General features: G+C 42.4%; 1 protein-coding gene across 1 annotated transcript; it reads left to right on the top strand.

Annotated features, from left to right (window-relative positions):
- The first annotated feature begins 7880 nt into the window (after positions 1-7880).
- GADD45A (growth arrest and DNA damage inducible alpha) lies at positions 7881-11135 on the top strand. Its single transcript, XM_043877993.1, has 4 exons — positions 7881-8294; positions 8813-8914; positions 9162-9399; positions 10461-11135. Exons 1-4 carry the CDS (start codon positions 8251-8253, stop codon positions 10572-10574), a joined length of 498 nt encoding a protein of 165 aa, XP_043733928.1. The 5' UTR covers positions 7881-8250; the 3' UTR covers positions 10575-11135.
- The last annotated feature ends 14948 nt before the right edge of the window (positions 11136-26083 follow it).

Below are 26083 nucleotides of genomic sequence, written 5' to 3'. Positions count from 1 at the left end.
ATGGTAAAGAATCTGCCTGCAATGTGGGAGACATGGGTTCGATCCCTGGATCAGGAAGATCCCCTGGAGAAGGAAATGGCTGCTCACTCCAGTATCCTTGCCTGGAGAATTCCATGGACAGAGGAGCCTGGCGGGCTATTCTATAGTATATATAGTATTATAGTATTCCATAGTATACAGAATACTTTGGCTGCTGGAGGTGAGTCGAGGAAAGACAAGAGCAGAGAGAGAAACCAGTTGCTGCAGCCATCCAAGGGGCAGATGGTGGTGGGGTTGTAGTGGAAGCCTGAGAAATGGTTGAATTATTTTACTTTTTGAAGTAAGTCAATAGGGTTTGCTGATGGACTGGATGTGGGTTGTGAAGAAAAGAAGTCAAGGATGACACCATGGCTTGGGGACTGAGCAATGGGAAGAACAGAGTTTCCATTAACCTATAGGAAGACTATTACCGACTTTTGTCATTGTAAGTTTGAGATGCTTTTTGTGTATCGACACAGAGATGATGAGTAAGTCTGAGGTTCAGAGAGATGACTGACCAGATTGGAAGTATATTTGGGAGTCATCAGCATATAAATATTTAAGGTCATGAGACTGGATGAGGTCACCAAGAGAGTGAGTGTAGACAGAGAAGAACTAAGCTTTTAAGAGTTAGGAAGGATAAACCTTTACAATGAAGTGCATGGGTGAAAAGAATCACCTCTTCTGTTTCAGAGATAGAAAATTCAGAAACCTGGTCATATTACCAGAACACCAATGGCCAATTACCCATCCAGAACACCTATCTTCTTAACTTTTGAGCAGCCCACCAAGTAGAGACATTCACAGAGAGAACATTCCTACCATGATAAAAACATCCTGATACACTTAATTCAGTGGGAAGGTGGGGAAATGGGGTGAGGGGGTCCCTGAAAAATGTCTTAGAGAGTCTCTTCATCTGACACCTCAGCTGGATGGCCCCTGCATGGCTGGTGAAATGTGAGCAGCTAATGGCAACACAAGGTGGTCAGCCTAAAGCTCAAAGCAACACCATGCCTCTAGTGCCATGAATATTAATAGTTGAAGAAAATTTCCATAGGGTAAGAATTTATTGACCACACTAGATAGCATTAAGGATATTGTATAGGGCTTTGATTCTACATAACAGATTACAAATAACAAGTTACTTAGGGGTTTAAAACAACACTTATGTATTATCACATAGTTTCTGCAGGTCAGATGTCTGGGTGTGGTTTAGCAGGGTGATCATTTTAGAGTCTCACAATGCTAAAATCAGTGTTGACCAGGCTACATTCTCATCTGAAGGCTTGACTAGAGAAGGGTATACTGCCAAGTTCCCTCAGGTTGTTGGTAACATCCATTTTCTTGCAGCTTAATGGAAGTTTGTTCCTTCAAAACCAGCAGTGAAGAAAGAAAGTCTCTGATGCTTCCAGTACTTCTTCAGAGAAGGTTGAGCCCTCTTCTAAAGGGCTCATGTGATTAGGTTAGGCCCACCTAGCATAATCTCCCTTTTTATTTATTTTTCTATTCTTCTTCAAATTCTTTTCCCACTTAGGTTATTACAGAATAGTGAGCAGAGTTCCTTGTGCTATACTATAGATCCTTGTTGGTTATCTATTTTTAATATGGCAGTGTGTACACAGAAGCCCCAAACTCTCAGTCTATCCCTTCTACCAACCTTACCCCCTGGTAACCGTAAGTTCATTTTCTAAGTCCGTGAGTCTGTTTCTCTTTGGTAGATAAGTTCATTTGTATCATTTTTTATATTCTGCATATAAGTGATATCATATGATCTTTGTCTTTCTCTGTCTGACTTACTTCTCTTAGTATAATAATCTCCAGGTCCATCCAAGTTGCTGCAAATGGCATTATTTTATTCAGTGACAGATTATGTATTATATATATGTACCACATATTCTTTTTTTTTTTTTTTCTATTTTTTTTTTTAAATTTTTTTATTAGTTGGAGGCTAATTACTTCACAACATTTCAGTGGGTTTTGTCATACATTGATATGAATCAGCCATAGATTTACACTTATTCCCCATCCCGATCCCCCCTCCCACCTCCCTCTCCACCCGATTCCTCTGGGTCTTCCCAGTGCACCAGGCCCAAGCACTTGTCTCATGCATCCCACCTGGGCTGGTGATCTGTTTCACCATAGATAGTATACATGCTGTTCTTTTGAAACATCCCACCCTCACCTTCTCCCACAGAGTTCAAAAGTCTGTTCTGTATTTCTGTGTCTCTTTTTCTGTTTTGCATACAGGGTTATCGTTACCATCTTTCTAAATTCCATATATATGTGTTAGTATGCTGTAATGTTCTTTATCTTTCTGGCTTACTTCACTCTGTATAAGGGGCTCCAGTTTCATCCATCTCATTAGGACTGGTTCAAATGAATTCTTTTTGACGGCTGAGTAAAATTCCATGGTGTATATGTACCACAGCTTCCTTATCCATTCATCTGCTGATGGGCATCTAGGTTGCTTCCATGTCCTGGCTATTATAAACAGTGCTGCGATGAACATTGGGGTGCACGTGTCTCTTTCAGATCTGGTTTCCTCAGTGTGTATGCCCAGAAGAGGTATTGCTGGGTCATATGGCAGTTCTATTTCCAGTTTTTTAAGGAATCTCCACACTGTTTTCCATAGTGGCTGTACTAGTTTGCATTCCCACCAACAGTGTAAGAGGGTTCCCTTTTCTCCACAGCCTCTCCAGCATTTATTGCTTGTAGACTTTTGGATAGCAGCCATCCTGACTGGTGTGTAATGGTACCTCATTGTGGTTTTGATTTGCATTTCTCTAATAATGAGTGATGTTGAGCACCTTTTCATGTGTTTGTTAGCCATCTGTATGTCTTCTTTGGAGAAATGTCTGTTTAGTTCTCTGGCCCATTTTTTGATTGGGTCATTTATTTTTCTGGAATTGAGCTGCAGGAGTTGCTTGTATATTTTTGAGATTAATCCTTTGTCTGTTTCTTCATTTGCTATTATTTTCTCCCAATCTGACGGCTGTCTTTTCACCTTACTTATAGTTTCTTTTGTAGTGCAAAAGCTTTTAAGTTTCATTAGATCCCATTTGTTTAGTTTTGTTTTTATTTCCAATATTCTAGGAGGTGGGTCATAGAGGATCTTGCTGTGGTTTATGTCGGAGAGTGTTTTGCCTATGTTCTCCTCTAGGAGTTTTATAGTTTCTGGTCTTACATTTAGATCTTTAATCCATTTTGAGTTTATTTTTGTGTATGGTGTTAGAAAGTGTTCTAGTTTCATTCTTTTGCAAGTGGTTGACCAGTTTTCCCAGCACCACTTGTTAAAGAGGTTGTCTTTTTTCCATTGTATATCCTTGCCTCCTTTGTCAAAGATAAGGTGTCCATAGGTTCGTGGATTTATCTCTGGGCTTTCTATTCTGTTCCATTGGTCTATATTTCTGTCTTTGTGCCAGTACCACACTGTCTTGATGACTGTGGCTTTGTAGTAGAGTCTGAAGTCAGGCAGGTTGATTCCTCCAGTTCCATTCTTCTTTTTCAAGATTACTTTGGCTATTCGAGGTTTTTTGTATTTCCATACAAATTGTGAAATTCTTTGGTCTAGTTCTGTGAAAAATACCGTTGGTAGCTTGATAGGGATTGCATTGAATGTATAGATTGCTTTGGGTAGAATAGCCATTTTGACAATATTGATTCTTCCAATCCATGAACACGGTATGTTTCTCCATCTGTTTGTGTCCTCTTTGATTTCTTTCATCAGTGTTTTATAGTTTTCTATGTATAGGTCTTTTGTTTCTTTAGGTAGATATACTCCTAAGTATTTTATTCTTTTTGTTGCAATGGTGAATGGTATTGTTTCCTTAATTTCTCTTTCTGTTTTTTCATTGTTAGTATATAGGAATGCAAGGGATTTCTGTGTGTTAATTTTATATCCTGCAACTTTACTATATTCGTTGATTAGTTCTAGTAATTTTCTGGTAGAGTCTTTAGGGTTTTCTATATAGAGGATCATGTCATCTGCAAACAGTGAGAGTTTCACTTCTTCTTTTCCTATCTGGATTCCTTTTACTTCTTTTTCTGCTCTGATTGCTGTGGCCAAAACTTCCAACACTATGTTGAACAGTAGGTACCACATATTCTTTATCCATTCATCTGAACTTTAGGGCTTCCTTGGTGGCTCAGGTGGTAAAGAATCTGTTTGAAATGCGGGAGACCCAGGTTCAATCCCTGCGTTGGAAAGATAACCTGGAGAAGGAAATGGCAACCCACTCCAGTATTCTTGCCTGGAAAATCCCATGGACAGAGGAGCCTGGCATGCTACAGTCCATAGGGTCACAGAGTCGGACACGACTGAGCAACTACCACATGTCTTTGCTATTGCAACAGTGCTGCAATGAACAATGGGATGCATATATACTTTTGAACCAAGTTTTTCTCCAGATAGATGCCTAGGAGTAGGGATGTTGGATGATATGGTAGCTCTATTTTTAGCTTTTTACTGTTCTCCATAGTGACTGTATCAATTTACAGTCAAACTTCCTCCTGATTAACTCCAAGTCAACTAAATACGTATTCTTGCAAAGTACTTTCACCTTTGCCATAGAACATAACATAATCATGGGTGTGATAGCTCAACACCATTGTCATATTCTACTGGTTTGAAACAAGGAATGGGTTCTGCCCACATGCAAAGGAAAAGGCTTACACAAAGCTTAACATTGGGGTTAGAGATCATTGAGGCCATCTCAGAATTTGCCTACCAGATGGTCCAAGAAACTAAATGTTTATGTTAAATTCAAATGGAAATATTGATCTTAAGAAATTATACATTTTTAGGTGTAAATTGTCTGGTCTTCTCAGAAAAAAATTGAGGGAAATTGAGAGCCTGACTTTAGAAACTAACTTTACCAGACTTATACAAAAAAATACTTCAGGAACCTTAGGATTTTTAACAACAAAATGTAATATAATACAGTTCTAGATAAGTATTAATAGTTAATACATCTGTCATAGACTAATTGATATCCTTCAATGTGAAGAATAATATGTCTAATACTGAAATAATAAGCATCATATTTCCTTCAGATGTTAAAGGATTGATGACTTTTTGAAAGAGAAAATTTATCATTCTATACTACAGAACCAGTAGTAAGAATATATGATAATAATGAAAAAAATAAAAAAAGACTTTTAAGATGTAAAGCATAAAATTATTTGACAACTCCTGAGTATATATATATTTTTATCTAACATTCAAATATAACCATTTAGCATCATTATAAATATTACTAGAAGGTCATTCCAGTCCTGTGCAGTTGAAGTACTTGGAGTTACCTGGGATAATTTTTTAAATGATTTTATATATTGGAATTATATTTTAATACAGGTTATTTTTAAAATATATGAAAAAAGTACATATACACATATGTACCTATCTAGGGCTATTCCTCTAATTTATCATTGGATACCATCCTCCCCAGGGACTAATAAGCATTTATGAAAGGTATCATCTAAATTCATCCTAATATATAACTGCAATCAAATGCAATTCTACTTCCAGTGGGAAACACCAAAATAATCAGTGATGAAACAGTCTAGGTAGACTCAGCAATGAGGCAAAATGGTGTAACATATCTGAGTCAGAAAGTATGACAGATGAATATTTTTGAATACTGGAAGGCTAGGCTTATCTCACAGAGAACAACCCCATAACACTTGAACAAATCACTTTCCCTTGAAATCAAGAAAGAATGCAGTGTACTTGTTGAGTGAGAAACTGGGCCTATATTAAGAAGAAATCTTTTTATACTGCATTTTTACTGCTTATAGTTGACCTGGGTGGGGCATCATTAGGGCTGTGGTTCACTTGAATTGGAATAACAATACATGGGTTCTACTGTCCTACAGTTTCCGTTCAGATGACTAAAGTCATGGGACTTTCAGCATAGCTGGCTGATGACAGTGCATACTATTTTGTCCCAAAACCCAGTTCAAGCATGGGCATAACAATTAGATGGTAAGCACTTTAAAGGCAAAGGGCCAGGAATTGTACAGTTCTTGGTATATTGTAGGATAGCAAAGAAGTTTTTCTGAACTAAAATTAACTGTGGAATATCTTAGAATTCATGCATTGCACAGGACTGCAGTATTCTGAGATCTTATTGTTCAATTCAAATTCTACTTAACTCAGTGAACACTGGCCATGCTTCCACCAAATGCAGAAATTGTGGTAGGTGCCAAGAATACCACATTGATGAAGTCACACTCCCTGCTGTCAAGAAACTCACTCGATTCCCTAATTTGCTGTCAGTTTACAGTGATCACACTTCTTCCAAGGAACCTCTAAGAAATACCTAGTGGGTAGAATCTTGGAGTTCCACAGAACAGAGTTCAACAGTCTCCAAATGATGACTCAGGCCAGATTGCATAATTCAGGTTTTGTTTGCAAAACTGAAAATGCTTCAGCACCTACCTAAATTCCAATTTAAAGGAATTCTTTAACAAAGACACTACATGTTAGAATTTAAGGTATAGATACGAAACATATATTTCTGGGTAAATGACCCACAGACGAGCACCATTCCTTTAGTCAAAACTTGTCCCTTGCTGACAACGCAGTTAGAGATGAAGTACAAAATGGCAGCTCAAATAAATGAGCCAGAAAACCTGACTTATCACTTTTCTTTTCCTCTAAATTAAGATCAAGAAAGCTGAAGAATATTTTGTCTAGAATGATATGAACATACGGGTACAAAAACTCCCTTGTAGCTTAGCAGAAAATTACTTCTGTGACCTTTGTCTGTACAGTGACCTTAAAAATGCAAGCATTGTTTTGAAAGCAAGCATATGGGAGTATTTTTTTTTTTTATATCACTTTTGGTGACTTCAGTAGGTTTAACACATATTTTTGCATTTATTGCATAAACTCAATATACAAAGAACTTTCAACCTATTCAAACTCTACATTCAATTCTGTTTTTCAAAAATGTATAACTACTACTTTCTTTCCACCCACAGATTGCCATTATCTCAAAGGTGAAATTTTAGCCTATGACTAAAAGGACCTATAGCTGCAACTTCATGATTCAGCAACTAACATCAATAATTCACAGTGAGATCATAGGCCCCCTGTGGAAGGTAGTGACATACTTGCCTTATGAAACGAAGCTGAGGGCATATCCAGAGCATTTTGAGTTTAGATGTGTGGCTTGTGTGGGTGTCAGACATTTGTCTCTTAGCTGGTGCCCTGTAGAAGGATTCTCCTTTGGGGAGGGCTGAGAAAGGTGAATCGGGGTTGTGAGGCTAGGATGAAATGGTTATACATGTGGTAACCAGCTCCTCCTGAACTTGGTTTTCCACAGTTACCCTGGGCAGGTGGGAAGTCTTTCTGCTTTCTGTGTGAAAGATTCCAACTTGGTTTCCTGCCACCACCAAACAAAAATGTGTTGATTTTTCTTTTTTGAGCTTCCAACCCTTGCAACTTTCCAAAAATAAATCAAACCAGCCATCAGGGCACCGAAATAATACTACTACTAATAAGCAGCTTTGCTTAGACTTACATAAACAACACTTCTGAGGTAAACTTTGCCCCAGAGGTCTGGATACACTCTTTTTATATAACCTGCGTACTAATAATTACTAGACTTGGGTGCATTAACCCTGAAAATAGATGTTAATAGCAGCCCCCCAAAACAAAAGACTTGAAAGGACAATTGAAAAAAAAAAGTGCCAGCCAGCTCCAGCCCAAGCTAAAGACACCCTCATCTCCCCGCCCCCCTACAAAGATCTCCTCTCCTGCTCGCCCCGCCTACCGGGAGAGAGTAGGCTCGGAACCCCGCCCGCCCCCGCCCCCTAGGCTTTTTTTCCTCCTGGCCCCTCCCTCTTCCGCTTCTCTCGGCCTGGTTCCTGGAGCTGAGGTCAAATTGTCTGAACAGGCTGATTTGCATAGCCCAATGGCTGCGCGTATGCAAATGAAGAGGATGGTGGTTGGCTGGGGGTTAGCAGGATAACTCCAGCGAGCGGGGCCTTTGTCCTTCAGTGGCTGTGAGGCAGTTGTGGTGTTTGTGTCGCGGTCAGTGGCGAGTGGGTTGCTGAGAGCCGACGAGCGAGCAAGTGAGCGAGCGGGGCGGGAGGGGCGGACGGCGCGGCGGCGGCGGGCGCTGGAGGAGCCTGCAAGGGAGTGTGGAAAGCAGGCGCCCGCGCGCGGGCAGTGGCAGGAGCAGCCCGCACGCCGCTCTCTCTCTGTGGGCGACCTGCAGTTGCAATATGACTTTGGAGGAATTCTCGGCTGGAGAGCAGAAGACCGAAAGGTAAGTCTGCCAGAGCCTCTGCCTGAACTCTGCTTGCCTTCTGCGCGCACTCTCGTGCTGCCGGGATATGCAAGGTTAATGGGGAGTGAGTGGTTCAAAGTTTGCAGCGGGTACCTCATATCCCGCCTTTCTTCCTCTGGAACACTCCTGAGGCGCGCGTGGACGGGAAGAGCGTACCCCGCACGCCGGTCGAGCCCCTCGAGGCTTTGCAAAGGGCAGAAGTGACCGTCCCTGCCCGTGCGGCTCTTGGGGCCGACAGCCTGTGGCTGCACCCAGCGCCAAGGACTAGCAGTGCACTCGGGAAAGGGTGGCGGGTGTCACTCTCGGGGCTGCTCACAGGATGCCGGGCCTCTGGGTGTAAGGTTATTGGGGGAAGGGGATGACATCCCAGGGAGTCCTGGGTTTGCAAAAGCTCGAGGGGCGCGAGCCCTCGGTAGGGAGGGTCGCGGTGCAGGGCGAGGAGGCGGCGACTGCCCGGCGGACTGTGACAGGTTTCCCTTGCTTCTTCCCGCGTGTAGGATGGATAAGGTGGGGGATGCCCTCGAGGAAGTGCTCAGCAAAGCCCTGAGTCAGCGCACCATCACCGTCGGGGTGTACGAGGCGGCCAAGCTGCTCAACGTGTAAGTGGAGCCCTCGCGTGCCCCTCGTGGCTCTCCTGTTCGCCCCAGCCAGAGAAGGTCGCTTTCTCCGGTCTCCCTTCGCCCTGCAGCGCCACTTCCTGCCGCGTTCCTTCTGTTCCGCGGCTCCTTGTCCTAGGGGGAGTGAGCGGACCCGGGCGCGACCCCTGGCACCTGGGCGGGGGGTGCGGGCTGCCACGCGTCGGGTCTTGTCTTTGGGCTCACCCGCCCGTTCGTTCCCTGCCCGCAGCGACCCGGATAACGTGGTGCTGTGCCTGTTGGCGGCGGACGAGGACGACGACAGGGACGTGGCTCTGCAGATCCACTTCACCCTGATCCAGGCATTTTGCTGCGAGAACGATATCGACATCCTGCGTGTCAGCAACCCGGGCCGGCTGGCCGAACTCTTGCTCCTGGAGACCGATGCGGGCCCCGCGGCCAGCGAGGGCGCAGAGCAGCCCCCGGACCTGCACTGCGTGCTGGTGACGGTAAGGGAGAAGGGGACTTGCGGGCAGGTCGAGGTTAGAGTCCTGGCAGGAAGTTCGCGAGGGCTGAGAGTCGCCTGACTGCAGAACTGAAATGGGCGAGGGTCAAGAGACGGGCGCCTTTGCCCCATTAAAGTGTGTGGCTGGACTTTCAGCCGAGATGTGCTAGTTTCATCATGGGGATTTTCTCTGGGACAGAACGTGTCTAAGCACGTTGGAGGCTGCCAGAAGCGGAAGAGATCCTTGTGAGTCAGCATTGCCAGCCCAGCTACTCCCTACCTACTCTGCACTACCTCCCGTGACTAATTCCTTTAGCAGGGCAGATTAGATAAAGCCAAATAAATTCCTGGCTCACCCTCATTAAGGAGTCAGCTTCATTCTCTGCCAGTCAGAGCTAAAAATAGAAATGGTGTAGGAGACAGACCTCATTAATTCCCTAGAAATACATTAAGGGGATAGAGTGGAAATTTTTCTTTGTGATCTTGCAGTTTTTTAAATGTCCCCTTGCCCCCATAAAAACCTTTAAAAGGTAGATAAACTTGTGTTTACAGAGGTAAATGTGATTGTTTTGTCTTTTACATTTTGGGACTGTTTGACTGATCTCCTAAAGTGGCAGCCTCATTATTTTGCTGCTCCTGAAAAATACTGCTCTCTCTTTTGGGAGGATAACAGGTGGCAGTTTTAGTTAACTGCTCTGCAGCTCTAAACTGCTGGTAGCCCAGCATGGAAGTATTTCTCAGGTGTCCACCAAGGTACCAGTTTGGTAGGACAAGCCTATGAATAATACTCTCATGCAAAAACTGAATAAATATGAAAACATATATATGGCTCAGTTAGTTGCATGTGTTCAGACTTTGCAGAGTATAGCTTCGTAGAGAATTACCCCTTAACGATTTTGCAGGAAACCCAACTACTAGAAAAATTATTTTTATGGTTTTAAGCGGTCTGTCACACAGCCAAAGTATAGAATGTTCAAGCATCTTCCCCTCAGAAGTAGTATAATTAGTAGCAAAGTCTGACTTTTTTTAAAATAAGAATTTTATTTTTTCTAAATTTGTTCCCAGAATCCACATTCATCACAGTGGAAGGATCCTGCGCTAAGTCAACTTATTTGTTTCTGCCGGGAAAGTCGCTACATGGATCAGTGGGTTCCAGTGATTAATCTCCCTGAACGGTGATGGCATCTGAATGAAAATAACTGAACCAAATTGCACTGAAGTTTTGAAATACCTTTGTAGTTACTCAAGCAGTTACTCCCTACACTGATGCAAGGATTACAGAAACTGATGTCAAGGGGCTGAGTGAGTTCAACTACATGTTCTGGGAGCCCGGAGATAGATGACTTTGCAGATGGAAAGAGGTGAAAATGAAGAAGGAAGCTGTGTGGAAACAGAAATACAAGTCAAAAGGAACAGAAATTACAAAGAACCATGCAGGAAGGAAAACAAAACTATGTATTAATTTAGGATGGTTGAGTTACATTTAAATAAACCAAATATGCTTTGTTAAAGTTTAAATGTGCAGCCATAGTTTGGGTAATTTTGGTTTCTATGCCCTCAAGTTTAGGGGAAAAATAGGGTTAATCATTTAAAAACCATATTTTATTGTATTTTGATGAGATGTTAAATTCTCAAAGTTTTATTATAAATTGTACTAAGTTATTTTATGACATGAAAGGTTATTTATGCTATAAATTTTTTGAAACAATACGTACAATAAACTGGTATGGAATAATTGCATCATTTCTTAATGTGTGCTTTTGTTTCAACTTGTACTTTATTTTCTTTTAAACAAGTTTTTTTTCAATATGGAAAAATTAAAACCCATGTGAAATCATGTATATATAGTATATGTGCATCTGTATATATAGATGTGTGTGTCTGTATGTATATAAAATACTTTTCTACTCAAAACATTTGGGCTGAACATGGCATAATATTGTTTTTTATTTAGTTGGACATTTTAGTGATGCCCTGCTCTACCCTACACCAAAAGTCAGAAAAACAGGTGATTTAGGAGTTGGGTTGGAGTTAGGGGAAAGTGGTGTGGGAAATTGCACTTGCAAAACCTGGATAAATACAGATAAATGATAACTAGTGCTATAATAAGATTATATGCAACATGTTACAGAAGCAGAGGGGAAGGGAGTCACCAAAGACCTACCTGCAAGACCAGTGAAGTTTTCCCTGGGAAGAGATCATTGTATTTGGATCTTAAAACAGGAAAAGGATATTGCTAGCAGCAGCACTAGTTTCTGGGAAGGTGTGGAGGCCTGAAAGACCAAAACCTGTTCAGGGAACCAAGAGTGATTCTGTGTGTGCCTCTGGTGTAGAAAGATAAGGGAGAGATAAGGCTGAAAGGTAGGTGGGGATTAGACCCAGACTGGGAATGGCATTCCATGTCACCCTTAGCATTTGAGCTTTCTTCTGTAAACTTTGGCCAGTCTGCAGACGCCTTCATGCAGGGAGTGACGTGGTCAGTGTTTCAGGAAGATAACGCTGGGCACTGAAAGACGGGTTATTGGATAAGCTGCTGTAGGTAAGAAGGCCAATTGGAAAGTGACTGGAACGGTCCAAGGCTGTGCATTTTGCAGAAGCACATGCAGGAAACAGGAAAGTGGCCTGCTGAAGATTCTGGTGCCCTTATTCCCTTTCTAGAGCTGTGTGCCTTCCAGCTGAACATGGGTGCTATGGTTCTGAGGGGTTTGGCTAAATTAGATGGGAGAGGGAAGAAAAGAGAAAAAGAAATGAAAGGCTTTAGCAGAACAGTCATCTTTTACTTGGAACAGTCACTTGATAATTAACTGCAACAATCTTCTGGACATACAGCCAAAGAAAGCAAAAATGCCTACTGAGGAGAGGCCTAATATAGCTTTGGTACACGGTATTTTTCTTTGCCTACTTCTCAAACCATACCCTCCCCCCCAACACCCGATGGCTCCACGGCCATCTGTCTCCCACCCTTGTCATGACTACATACAATCCGGAAAAAGTAGAAATCCAAGGAGAGAAATGCCAACTAACAGTTAACAAAAAGCACCAAGTTTCTGCATATCTTAGGAATAACATAGGCACATGAGCCCTTCACCTTGCAATTAAGTTTCTGTTTTTCCACATCTACCAGAAATGTGGAGTTTTAGTCCCTGTTTAGGCTTGTATCTTATTTAAGCTAGTGCCTGATCCAAAACATAACTGCTATTTAATAGTTGCTTTTTACATTATCAGAAGATGGAGAGCAGTGAGTTTTAAACAGATTTTTTTTCCCTTCCCATTAAGTAAAAATACTTTCAATTCTTTCTCAAAACTACTTGATTAAAGACCCTCCTGCAAAGATGAGTAAATTAAACTAGCAAGGCAGAGTGGGGAGGAGCAGCTTATGTATGTGCCTAGTCACTCAGTCATGTCTGACTCTGATTTACAAATAATGAACGCAAACTACCTGGCACCTGATAGGTGTCATTACAGTGTGTCTATTACTAAAACTTGGGTGATGGCAATAGGAAAACTTCTCAGGCATCAGAGAAATTTGTTGCTTATAACATGATATATGTATTTAAAGAAAAGTGTTTTGAATGTGTATTGTTATTTCATAGTGCTCAGAGATATGAAAGTGGTAGTGTGCATCCTTGAGGTTGTTTGCTTTCAGAAAAATCCCAACAATTCACACGGGATTTTGAAGTTTTGGTTTTTAAGTTTCAATAGTTGTTATTCGTTCCTGGTTGAACATAACACAAAAGTAACAAGGTGTTGAAAAATCCACTCTGAAACAATTGAGTTAATTGTAAACAAGTGTGCAATTACCAGGGCAGATCCTGCCTCTAAATGCTGCTAGTATTTTTCAGTTGTTGCTTTAAATGCCATTAACCCTACTTATTGCAAGTAGGTGGAAATGTTACAGAGGGGGCAGAAATCCCCTCCTCTTTCTAAGGTGTGTTGTTTGTGGAAAATACCTACTTTTTCCACTGGCAACTTTACCTCAGTGTCATAAACAGTATTGACTCCTCCGTCCTGCAGTTCACCAAGGCCCTCAGTAAATTAAATTTCTATAATGAAAGGACTCATGAAGGTAAGTAATCTCCCATAATACATATTTTATTTCCCAAGCGAAGAAAGGGTCATGGCTAGGAAAGAGCTGTTTGTATATTGTTAATTGGAAGTATTTTCAAAGCATGTTTTGAGACGCCTTACTATAACCCTTATTAAATCATTGTTTCCTCAATTTTCAACTATATGGGTTCAATTTTATTCTTTGAGATTTGGTAGAAGGCTGCAAGCAGTGAGATGTGGTTCCTTTAAATGAAGAAAACTCTCAATGGCATGATTTAACACCAGGCCAGTGTCCCTCAAACTGAATTGAATCTTTTTTTTTTTTTTCCTTTTAAACAATCCTTAGATAAACATCAGGATTCGCCCAGCGGCTCAGCGTTAAGAATCCACCTGCAGTGCAGGAGATGCGGGTTTGATTCCTGGGGTCAGGAAGATCCCCTGGAGAAGGGGGTGGCAACCCACTCCAGTGTTCTTACCTGCAAAATCCCATGGACAGAGGAGCCTAGCAGGCTACAGTCTATAGAGTTGCAGAGTTGGATATGACTGAAGAGACTTAGCACAGAGCACAAGTAAACATAAGAAACTGTGTAAAAAGGTTGTATTCATGAAGAGCACTAAGAAAGAATTTTGTTATTGTTCACTTAGTCATGTCTCTTTGCGACCCCATGGACTGTAGCATGGTGGGCTCCCCTGTCCTTCACTATCTCCTAGAGTTTGTTCAAAGTTACGTTCATTGAGTTGATGAAGCCTTCCAACCGTCTCATCCTGTTTGAGTGCTTATTACGAGCAAGGGCTATGCTGGTTATATTGAAGTCTACAAAATCAGAAACCTACTCTGACCTCAAAGAGTTTCCAGCCTAGTGAAGTTATGAGACACAAACATCAACAGATAAAATCCAATGCAGAAGTGCCCAGAGAACTGCTATGAGAATTCAAGGCATAGAAATTTCTGGAGGGCACATGAGGATGACTTGCAGAAAAAGGTTGTGAGTTCTTTGATCAGAAGTTAGCCTCATATTTTGCAAACCACACAAATTACTTAACTGATTGAATATTGATTATAATTCTGCTAGCTGCTGCAGAGAATAGACAGAGGTAGCCTCTAAGAGGTAGCGCTTGTCCTTAGAAAGTTTATTATCAAATAAGGAAATCAATATCAACATATTCACTTCTTTAATGCTATTTACTGAAAGCCTGTCATGCACTGGGCACTAAGTCCCAGGGCTGCAAAAGTGTAAAAACAAGGTCTTTGTGTTTAAGAATGTGTGCAGTTTAGTGTAAAAGACTGACACCTGTGATGCAGGGCAATCAGTGACAATGTGCTGTGTTCAAGGCCTAAGTGTTCCTGGGGGCCGGGAAGGTTGGGAATATCCAATGAGACCCAAAGGATGAAGAGACTGGCCAGGGGATGGTGAAGGGACACTTGTTCCTGCAGAGGAGCTGTAGCTCTGGAGGGTATATTTGAAGCACGTTTGGGGTGAGTTTCTAGGACAGCCACAACCCTCACATAGGGATTTGTTGTTTCGTTTTTGTGCTCAGTCGTGTCTGACTCTTTGCAACTCCATGGACTGTTGCCCACCAGGCTCCTCTGTCTGTGGAATTTTCCAGGCGAGAATACTGGAGTGGGTTGCCATTTGCTTCTCCAGGGGGTCTTCCCAACCCATGTCTCCCACATTGGCAGGTGGGTTCTTTACCACTCAGCCATGAGGGAAGCCCCTGGAAACTGGTGGCCAAGAGAAATTTGGCCTACACGATGTTTAACAATATACATTTTTAAAGTTGTCAACATTTAAACATGAAGAAATTTCTTAGAAAAATCTTTATTTCTGTTGTCTCTTGGAAGTTTGCTATTTGTGGCAACAGTGGGCCCGCAGTCTGCATGGCAGCCACTGGCTGCAGCTGAGGGAGGCTCCTCCGTTTTAGACAAGGATTTTCAGTTTGCTACAGACCTTGCCCTTGCCTATTGTCAACTTAAGCCTCCTGGACTCACTTAGGTTTCCCTTCCTAATCCTTTTAGGCATGTGGGGTCCACCCTTCACTCACCCTCCCCCAGTGACACATATCTCTCATTCTGGGGCTCAGGTTCTTCCTGTGTAAAAATAAGGGACTTGTCCTCCAGAATTTCTCACGTTTTCCAATAAACAATGAAGACCTAGGGCTGTATGTTAAAAACACAGCTCTAAGACCCTTTCCCAAGAGCTTCAGATTAAATGGGGCTGGGAAAGGCTCAGAAGTTATTTTTTTTTAACAAGTACTCCAGGTAGTTCTTATTATCAGGGCAGTTTGACAAACATTGCATGCTTTCTTGGAGTTCTTCCACCTGAAACTCAGTAGAATCATGCTTTACAACTCTTGGGGGAGGAGGAGGGGGAGGGGAGGGGGAGGGGTGGGGGAGGGGGAGGGGAGGGGGAGGGGAGGGGGAGGGGAGGGGAGGGGGAGGGGCAGCTTTCACCGGATCAGTCTCCCTGATATCAGCCCACCAGGAGCTGAGGGGTACAGGTTTCTCTGCAAAGATTAAAGAGACTCTCAGGGAAGAGGTATAACCATAACAATTTGCTGCCTGTGGACAGAGTTAAAATTTACTAGTTTATTATTCTGTACCAGTTAAAAGAACTAGGGCTTCCCAGGTGGTACGGTTCTATCAAGAATCTGCCTACCAATGCAGGAGATGCAGGTTCTATCTCTAGGTCGGGAAGATCCCCTGGAGTCAGAAATTGCAACCTGCTTCAGTATTCTTCCCTGGAAAAATTCCACGGACAGAGAAGCCTGGTGGGCTACAGTCATGGAATTGCAGAGAGTCATATACACCTGAGCACTGAGGAAAAGAACTACAAAAGGAGGGATGGTCCACAAACAGGTTGTCTCTTAGGGCTTCCTTGAATTGAGAGAACAGACCTGTTATGCAGTAGACACAGCGCTGGGCATGTGGACAAGACAAGAAGCTGACAGCCCTGTAAAGACAAGCTCTTGTACAGAGGACTGCTCAACGTCAGGCATAAGGTAAGGCGCTCAGGAAGTGAGCAGAGTTCTTATTTTTCTTCTATCCGTTAAGTACTTTCTGGCTTATAACATGCTTTCACATTTATTAATCCATTTGGTTCCTTGCCAAAGCTCCTGAGGCTCAGAGGTCAAGAGACTCCTCTAAAGCCACATGGCGAGGAAAGGGAAAATCAAAATTCTACTCTAAACTGTCTCTTAAAGGCCAGCCAGATAGCACAGGTTAGCCTAGGGGAGCCTGAAACTAATTGGATCTAATCTTTTACTTATCCGCTAAGTGGGACAGAGCCCTAGGAAAACTAAAGGGGACAAAAACAGGAGAGAATTCTAAGAATTGTTGTCTTTCATCCTGGAACCTCCTCATGGGAGAAGTGACTTTTGTGTCCCTGGGTACTTTATGCTAATATATCTTCTAACAAATAAGTGTCCGAGAACTTATGCAGAAAAGCAGCAAACTTTCCTACCATCACCACTTAACACCTGATTACATCACCACAGTATCAAAATAATCACTCTGATAAAAGGCTCACCTGGAGAAGAGCCTTCTGATTTCATTTTGGGCTTCTTTGTATAACTGGAGAGAGCTGGCAAATGATCAAGAATAAGAGTATAGCAGTTAAAACAATAGGCTTTTCAAAAAATTTATTTTTGGCTATGCTGGTTCTTTGTTGCTGCACATGGGCTTTCTCTAGTTGCGTCGAGCAAGGGCTGTTTTCTAGTTGAGATCCACGGGCTTCTCATTGCTGTGGCTTTTTGTTGCAGGGCATGGCTCTGGTGTGCATGCTGCTGCTGCTAAGTCGCTTTAGTCATGTCCGACTCTGTGTGACCCCACAGACGGTAGCCCACCAGGCTCCCCCGTCCCTGGGATTCTCCAGGCAAGAATACTGGAGCAGGTTGCCATTTCCTTCTCTGACGCGTGAAAGTGAAGTCGCTCAGTCGTGTCTGACTCCTAGGGACCTCATGGACTGCAGCCTACCAGGCTCCTCCACCCATGGGATTTTCCAGGCAAGAGTACTGGAGTGGGGGCCATTGCCTTCTCCGCTTAGGCCCTAGAGCACAGGCTCAATAGCTGTGGTGCATGGGCTTAGTTGCCCTGGGTTGTGTGTGATCTTCCCAGACCAGGGATCAAACCTGTGTCTTCTGCATTGACAGGCAGATTCTTTACCACTGAGCCAGCAGGGAAGCATTCGACAATAGGCTTTAATAGCCAGAAAGATCTGAGCTTGGGTCTTGGATCCCAGCTAGGACTTGTGAAAGGTAGTAACTTCTCTCAACCTCAGTGATTTCTCCCAGAAAATGGAAAAATAAACAAGGCTTATATCATTGGTTTGTTTGTGGGGATTAAACAAAACAATGCATAGAGAGCACTTGGCTCATTTCCTGGAGATACTGAATATATGTGCCCTAATGATAACTACATCTCCCAATGATGAGTAATTTCCCATGTATGTATGTATGTATTTTGTATCATTATTCTATGTTTGCAAATTAGAGGGTGACTTCAGTGAAAAAGAAAGCACCTCCCCCCAGTAAACTACACAACAGAATATGAAAAGACATCATCCAATTAAATTATGTTAATTTCCACTAATCTAGTTTCTCCTCTCCATTTCCATTAACTTAATTTGGTCCTTTATCACTCATTAGGATTATCAAAGCAGAGCAGTTTCTGTTCAAAATCAAAGGTTGAATGCATGCTGTGTGCCAAGTTCTGTGCTGGAACTTGCTATAGAAAGATGATGGTGGTGCAGTTTCGACCTGCAGTCTATGGAGGAGCTGACAGACACAGAATTTTCAAGGTGGTGTGGTGGCCTGGCAAGTCTGGGCATGCGCTGTGTGTGTGTGTTTAGGGTGGTGGTGGTGGTGAGGAAGCCTACCAGGAAAGGGTGATGCTTGACCTGAGTCCTGAAGCATGGTTAAAAGCGAGGCAGGGAAGAAAAATGCTGTGCATGAGGGACTCTCTTAGTCTGTGGTGTTTGCTGGAGGATTAAGTGTCAAGGAAGGAGAGGAGAAAGGTAGGCTCAAAAGGCAGATGGAGACCAGCTCAGAGACAGCCTTGTATGTCCTTCTGAGGAGCATGACTTTGCCCTGCAGGCAATGAGGGGACTCTGAGGATTTTATTCGGAAGAGTAAAATGGGCTAACAGTGGTCTATGGTTCACTGTTCTCAGATGAGTTCAATTAGGCGGATCAGTGTGATGGGCTCAGAGGGGAGCGTAATGTAAGGGGACAGTTGTTTGTTGTTCTCGTCTGTCCTGCTCCCCTCCTCCTCCTTCTTTCTGTGACCCTTCTTTCTGGTTAGCACCCCTCACCTCAGCCTCAAAAGGAGATTTGGAATATAGGCCTGGGTCATCTTCCTGGCCACGGTGATTGGGATGGGGATAGATCATGTGACATCAGCTGGGCCAATCAAATCTTCCCTAGACTTCTCTGTCAGAGGAGAATCTCTTTACAGGCTGCCAAGCTGATCCATGAGTCTAGGGTTACTGGCAGGCGCTTGCATGCCACGGAGAGTCAGTTTATTCAAGAGCAAAGGGCAGTCATATTGAGCAAAGTTAAGTCAGACAGCGAAGGAGAAATTTCGTATGATAGCCCTTATATGTGGCATCTAAAAAGAGATGATATAAGTGAGCCTACTTAAAAAACAGAAGGAAAAAAAAAACAAAAACAGAAGGAGACTCACAGACTTGGAAATGAACTTATGGTTGCCAGAGGGAGGGATGGGGGGAAGGGATAGTTGGGGAGTTGGGGAAGGATGTGAACATACTGCTATATTTTAAATGGATAACCAACAAAGACCTACTGTATAGCACATGGATTTCTGCTTAGTATTATGTGGCAGCCTGGATAGGAGGGGAGTTTGGGGGAGAATGGCTACATGTCTATGTACAGCTGGGTCTTTCCACTGCTCACCTGAAACTGTCACAACACTTTTTGTTAATCTGCTATACCCCAATACAAAACAAAAAGTTTAAGGAAAAGGGCAGAGACGAATCTTGTCAGCAGAGCTTCTGAATCCAGCTGTACCTGAAGGGAGGCCCATGGATTTTCAGTAATGTGCGTAATTTCATTTTCAGTTAAAAATAGGATTTTAGTTTTATTTGCAACTAAGAGTGGGGACTGAGGGATTCCCTGGATGCAAGACTTTCAGGGTCAAAACTGAGACAGTCCCAAGCAAACAGAAAGCTGGCCATCCTAATACCAGGGTAACCATGGAGGCTGGAGTCTACATGGGACGTTTTTGCGGTTCAGTCAAGGGGTGATAGAGGCCTGGACTCACAGTTAGGAAAATAAGAGATGGATTTTAGAAGTATCTGGGAAATGAAATGGGTGAGACTGGGTGACCAGATGTAAGGAATGATGGGGAATTCTTGAATGCCTCCTAGGATTCCAGCTGAGGCAATTTGGATATAATATGGCTGTCAGTTAAAGTTTCTGGAGAGGAGATGGGTTTAGTCTTGGATGCATTATGTTTCAAATACTTGTGCGACTACCTGTTAGAAGCGTCCAGTAGAATAGATAAGTTGCATGCTTGGACAAAATTGGGCTGGATGTTTTGATCTCGGAATCCTCAGCATATACCAACTGTGAGAGTGGATGAGCTCACCAAGAAGAATGGATAAAGTGAGCAGAGCAGCAGTCAGCCAAGGATAGAAACTTGGGACTCAAGGTAGGATTTTAGAAGGCAGACATAGAGAGGAAATGAGAGTCTTGATGTCATAGAAGCTGGAGGGGCAGTATAGTGAGTTTACAGAAAAGAATAATTCTGTCAGAGTAGTCCCTAAAGCAGAGACTGAAAGGTTCTATGGAATTTGGAAATTAAGGTTTCACTGTCCATTTCGTTGGGTGAAATCAGTTTCACTGTGTCGGTGTGAGTAAAACCACGTTGCAGTTGATCGAGAAGATGGGAGGTGGGGAAGAGAAGACGGGGAAGGTGGACCACTCTCTGGGGAAATTTTGATGAGAAAGGAGGAAAGAGAAGGGGCTCCGGGAATAACTGGTGGACTTGCTTCTCACCTGTGAGCCTGATAGAAGTTATCTGCTTGGGTGTGATGCAGAAATTTGGATGTGGAAAGGTAGGCAGTTTTAAAAATTCAGGCCAAATGGCCCCAGCATTTTTTCTGTTGGGGAAGGCAGGATTATTTACTTGACGGGAAGGGGATAAATAGGGAGAGTTTGAGTAGAGTGATAAAGGTTTGGAATGAAGGAGTTGAACAAAGTTCAATAAAAGAATTCCTGATAGGGGCTTAGAAATAACCACCGTCAGTTTCACTTCACTAGTTCTTTCTCCTTATTCAGTCTAATTATCTATAAGGAAACAAAGCTTAACATGTCAAACCCCTGCTTAAGCAACTCTACTAACTCCCTTACCTTGCCTTTATAATCAGTAGAAAAGTTTTGCCTTTGATGATTTGACTCAAGCTTCTTTCCCAACCTCATCTGCTTGTTCCTCCCTGTAGTCCTGCCTCAGAGATCTGTCACCCAGAAGTAACAGAAGTCTGATACCCAGACTTCTTTAGAATCTAGCTTGTACACACTGTTTTAGCAGCTGAGAATATCCTTTCCCTAGTCTCCACTAACAAACTCCTACTCATCCTTCAAGGCCCAGCTGGTACACTGCCTCCCCTGTGAAACCTTTTTTGACTCACTCAAGCAGGGCTACTCCTTAGAATAGCATTTACCACATTGCATAGTAACACCCACCCTCCACCCTTACCCTCCCTATCTTGGGAGATCCTAGTCTTTTCTCGGTTTATTTTAGGACATACTTAGCACAGTGCTAGTAGGAGCTACCATACTCCTAGTAGAAGCTCAACAAATGAATGAATTCTTCTTTGTCCTGCTTCTAAAAACCAAATTTTTAAATGCTCTGTTACTCACATTTAATGTTTGAGTGGCCTATTTTTCTTTTTGTAGTTATAACTCATGAGACATTGTTGATACTTTGAAGAAATTTGCTCATTTAATTCTATTAATTGCTTATATACAAAATACCTTTCTGCAATTCATTTTTCCTTAAAAATTCTTTCCAGTCCTGATGATGAGTCAGTAGCTGAAGTATCAGGAAGTGATCCTTTAAATATCTTTTAAATATCTATAATTATACACAGCAAACCCACATTCCCTTCAGTGACCCCATACTCTAGACTGGTTCTTTCCCTCCTGGTTTTCAATTCAAGAAAGAAAATGTGAAATGACTGGGGGTGAAGATGGTTAAAAAAGGTACCCAAAATGAATTGCTTTCCTCCCCCAAATTTATATAAAATTTAAGACTTGAAGAACTGTTAACAATTACTTAGCCTGAATCCTTCTTAAAAAATCCTTTTTCCTTTTTTTTTTCTGGAAACAGGGCCAGAAATCATAAAAGTCATAAGGTTACACAGCAAATTAGTGGCAATCCAACTACAGCCCACGTTTTCTGCTTCCAAGACCCGTTCTTTCTCTTACTTCATACTGACAACTCAAGAAAAAATGCAGTTTTTTAAAAACATGAATGCATGCTCAGTCGTGTCCAACTCTTTGCATCCCCAAGGACTATAGCCTGCCAGGCTCTTCTTTCCATGGGATTTTTCAGGTTGCCATTTCCTCCTATAGGGGTTCTTTCCCCAGGGATCCAACCTGTATCTCCTGTACTGGCAGGTGGAATCTTTACCACTGAGTCACCTGGGAAGCCCTAAAAAAGCATATCAAATGTACTTTTGGATCTCTCTGAACATCCATTACCTCATGTGTAAAATAGGGTTAATAACAATAGTGACCTCATGGGCTTGTAGTGAGAATCAAATGAATTGAGATGCAAAATTTCTGAAAGCAATACCTGGGCACATTAAGTATCTGGAGTCTACCGTTGTTTATTATTTAAAGTCCAATACATTACATTCTTTTTTCCCCCAAATTTCTTTGTTTCTTTAAGGACATCTATATGTCATGGACACCTTTCCATATCAATAGAAAGCTACTGATGTTTTTAAAGGGTGACATAGAAATACATTACATTCTTGATTGCTAAGGAACTAATTTACTCACTTTACCTTACTTAATTTTATTGAAAATTTTTTTTGTTACTGACTTAATGTACAGTATTATGTTTCAGGTATACCACATAGTGATTCACAATTTTCAAGGTTACATTCCATTTATAGTTATTATAAAATACTGACTATTCCCTATGCTGTACAATATATCCTTGTAGCTTATTTACATAATACATAGTAGCTTGTACCTCTTAATCATCTACTCCTATATTATACCCCCCAACCTGCTCCCCTCTGGTAATCACTAGTTTGTTCTCTGTAAGTCTGTTTCATTTTTGTTATATTCACTTGTTTTAGATTCCTCATATAAGTGACATCATACAGTATTTTTCTCTGACTCTCAATCCATCTGTGTTGTTACAAATGGCAAAATTTCATTTATTTTTATGCTTGAGTAGTATTCCATTGAATATACTTATATACCACATCTTCTTTATCCATTTACCTGTTAATGGACACAGGTTGCTTCCATATCTTAGCAATTATAAATAATGCTGCTATGAACATCGGTGGCATGTATCTTTTCAAATTAGTCTTTTCATTTTTTTAAAAATGTATACCTGGAAGTAGAATTGCTGAATCATATGGTAGTTCTATTTCTCACTTGATGAGTTTTAAATTTCCCAAAGTTATTTTTTCTCCCCTCTTCATCCCATTCAAGCCATTCTACAAATATGAAGACAGACCATGGGTTGTAGAATCCAGCTGAGCTAGGTCTGTGAAATTAGGGTCTGCACTTCTTAGCTATAGGATCCTGCATAATTTGACTTCTCTGAGCCTCAGTTCCTCATCTGTAGGACAGAGTTAAACTCTACTTTTCTTTTGAGAGTTGTTGTGAGGCTTAAATGGGAGAGTACATGCAAAGTCCCCAGCCTGTGTCAATGTTGGGTCCCTCCTTTCCCCAGTGCCTCACACAAATTTCTGTAAATATTAGTAGATGTTGTATGAGCTATATTGCTATGTACTTCATCGATATCAGAGCTACAATGGTTTTTCTAGAACAAAGTAATTCTAATGCACTGGCCTTGGGGAAATGTCTCAAGGTTAAAAGTAGGAAGGATCTGCTGCATGTGCATGATTCTTGGAGCATGGTTCTTCAAAGGGATGCTTGCCTTCTGATATACTGTAAGGCTTCTTAACCATTTTTGCCATATCCAAGTACAAACTGTGCTATTATACACACACATTTTTGAAAATGTAAGTTGGCTTACTTTTTCTTTGTCTGTTTTAAAAGGAAACTTTATATCACAACTTGCTCAGTGAGTGACAGCTTTAGGCCTGCCCCCGCTTCATGTCAGTTTACAGGTCCACAGGGTGCTTGTAGTGACACTTGGCTGCTGTCCTGTGTGAGGACCAGACTGCAGGTCTTTTTGTGGCTGGAGCTCCCACTTCTATCATTAAGCAGTGTGTGCATGAGGGGTGTGTGTGTGTGTGTGTGTGTGTGTGTGTGGTGTGTATGTATGTAAAGATGGGGGCATGATTGGATCTAGAGACTAGAAATAGCAATTTACACCTAGGTATCTCTGCTGCAGATTTAATTTCCAAACTCAAGACCTTACCATTATATAGCTCAGCCATTCCTATTATTTGCTTTCATAATTGAATAGATTCTCTAGGAGGATTCATAGGGTGTAAAAATGCTTCATATGTAAAATTCTCAATATACTTAAAACTTTATGGTGCACTTCTGCTCCTTTGTGCTAAGCGTTTCTCTCTCCATAGTTTTATTTTTACAGTGCCAGTATTCTTCTACAGACTAATACATAGTCATATAGCATTTCAGGATGAACTTAGTTGGATGGCATTTTCTTCCAGTGCAGAGAAATTATTGGTTTCTTAAAAATTAGTAGCTGAGGTGCGGGTTCCTGAGACCAACTGTCTATGTTTGCCTAGGGCTGGCCTAGATAGCTAAAGGGCCTTTAGCTATATATAATAGATGTGATTGACCCAGATAAAGGAACAGTAATTGGGGCAGTATCTGAAGGCAAAGGTTATTTGCTGCTCACAGCGGTAAAGGGGTTAAGAAGCAAGCAGGGCCAGGCTCTGACAACAAGCTAAAGGCAATAGTCACGCCAGCTTGTGCAACGGTGGCTAGAGCTTATGGGTGGGTATGTTCTGCACAGTCAGTCGTAAGCCCAAAGTTTGTAAATTTAGACATAGAAAAGGAGGCGGAAATACCCTAGCTCTGAGTATGAAGGCTTATGGTGAGTGTCCACATGGATATATGTAACAGACTCTTGCCAATGAGAAGCTGGCCACAGGAGAGCTGGGAGATGACCTGCATCTCCACATTTAGCTCCCATGTTACTAGCAGGCTTGACTTGTTCATGCCATTTAGATCAGATACCATTTCATCTGCCATATTTACTTAGTCTTCTCACTTCATTATCCTCTCTCCCCTATGCATGTTGTGCTCTTAGTTGCTCAGTCATGTCTGACTCTTGCGACCCTATGGACTGTAGCCTGCCAGGCTCCTCTGTCCATGGGGTTACCCAGGCAAGAATACTGGAGTGAGCTGCTGTTTCCTCCTCCAGGGCATCTTCCTGACCCAGGGATTGAACCTGCGTCTCCTGCATTGCAGGTGGATTCTACCTGCTGAGTCATCAGGGAAGCCCTACCCAAATCCCATCTACCACCTCCCAATACAATCATCTTCCATTGCAAGTCACAGGAACTTCCGGTATTTTGGTTTGAACCATGAAAGTGCTGGTCAGTTGCTGCCTATTTTTCATGACTGCAGTGTCTAAATGCTTCAGTCCTTTCCTAGAAAGGGTTGAGTGGCTATCTCTGCCCTGACTCTTTGAGAGTGTGTGAGTGCTGGTTTTTTGAAGCAGGGAACATCTCTGTGGCTTGCCCAGCCCATAACCTTGTTGGCTGCCTTCTCCCTTCCGGTGGCTCTCTGGATGATATTGTCCCTCCCTCCGTCTCTGAGGGAGTCCCAGCCCTGGAGGAAGGGACTGGGCAGGAGACAGGGTACCTTCAGCAAACACTTGGTGAGTATGAGTCATCAAGTCTGATGACCTTTCCATTTGTTATCTGTTTCCATGGTCATTGTCAGGTCTCAGGATGGGAAACAGCCTTCGACACACAGTGAATCATTACACCACCACTCCTTAACAACTTCCACCCTCTTCCTGTTGCTGGGTGGCTAAGGGGTATGGGAGATGCTCTGCACACTACCTTTGAGCTCACTTTTCTCCTCCTCCTGCAATTCCCTCCCAAGACTGCAGGGTTTCTTTATCTTTCAAGACCTGGCTCAAACACTACCTCCCTTGGAAGCCTTGTCAAGACTTTGCAGAGGTAGAGGCAGCCCTCCTTCCTCTGGGCTCTCACAGCACTGTGTTCCCCTGTGTTCAGGCACATTGCACATGGTACTATTAGTTTATATACGAGTCATTCCCATCTTCTTTGTTCTAGACTGTGAGCTTCTCACAGGCTAGTGTAAGCCTTATTCTTCTGAGTATACTCAGAGCTTTAGTTCCATACCTGGCTCTTAGCTGGTACTCAGAAAATGTTAACTGAATGAATGCAGGAAAAAGGGAAGAGAACTGGTCTTCTGTTAGTTTACCGAGCAAAATATGGGTAGGAAGATTCAATGAGCCAGACCCAG

The sequence above is a fragment of the Cervus elaphus genome, chromosome 20 (assembly GCF_910594005.1).
Source record: "Cervus elaphus chromosome 20, mCerEla1.1, whole genome shotgun sequence".
Taxonomy (NCBI): Eukaryota; Metazoa; Chordata; class Mammalia; order Artiodactyla; family Cervidae; genus Cervus; species Cervus elaphus.
Note: the sequence above shows the minus strand (reverse complement) of the source record. Positions and strands in the feature narration are given on the sequence as shown.

Excerpts from the sequence above, each read along its gene's own strand:
- GADD45A (XM_043877993.1), top strand. The coding sequence starts at position 8,251 with ATGACTTTGGAGGAATTCTCGGCTGGAGAGCAGAAGACCGAAAG. Across the intron at positions 8,915-9,161 it reads GCGGCCAAGCTGCTCAACGT|CGACCCGGATAACGTGGTGC; the intron begins GTAAGTGGAGCC and ends CCCTGCCCGCAG. Across the intron at positions 9,400-10,460 it reads TGCACTGCGTGCTGGTGACG|AATCCACATTCATCACAGTG; the intron begins GTAAGGGAGAAG and ends ATTTGTTCCCAG.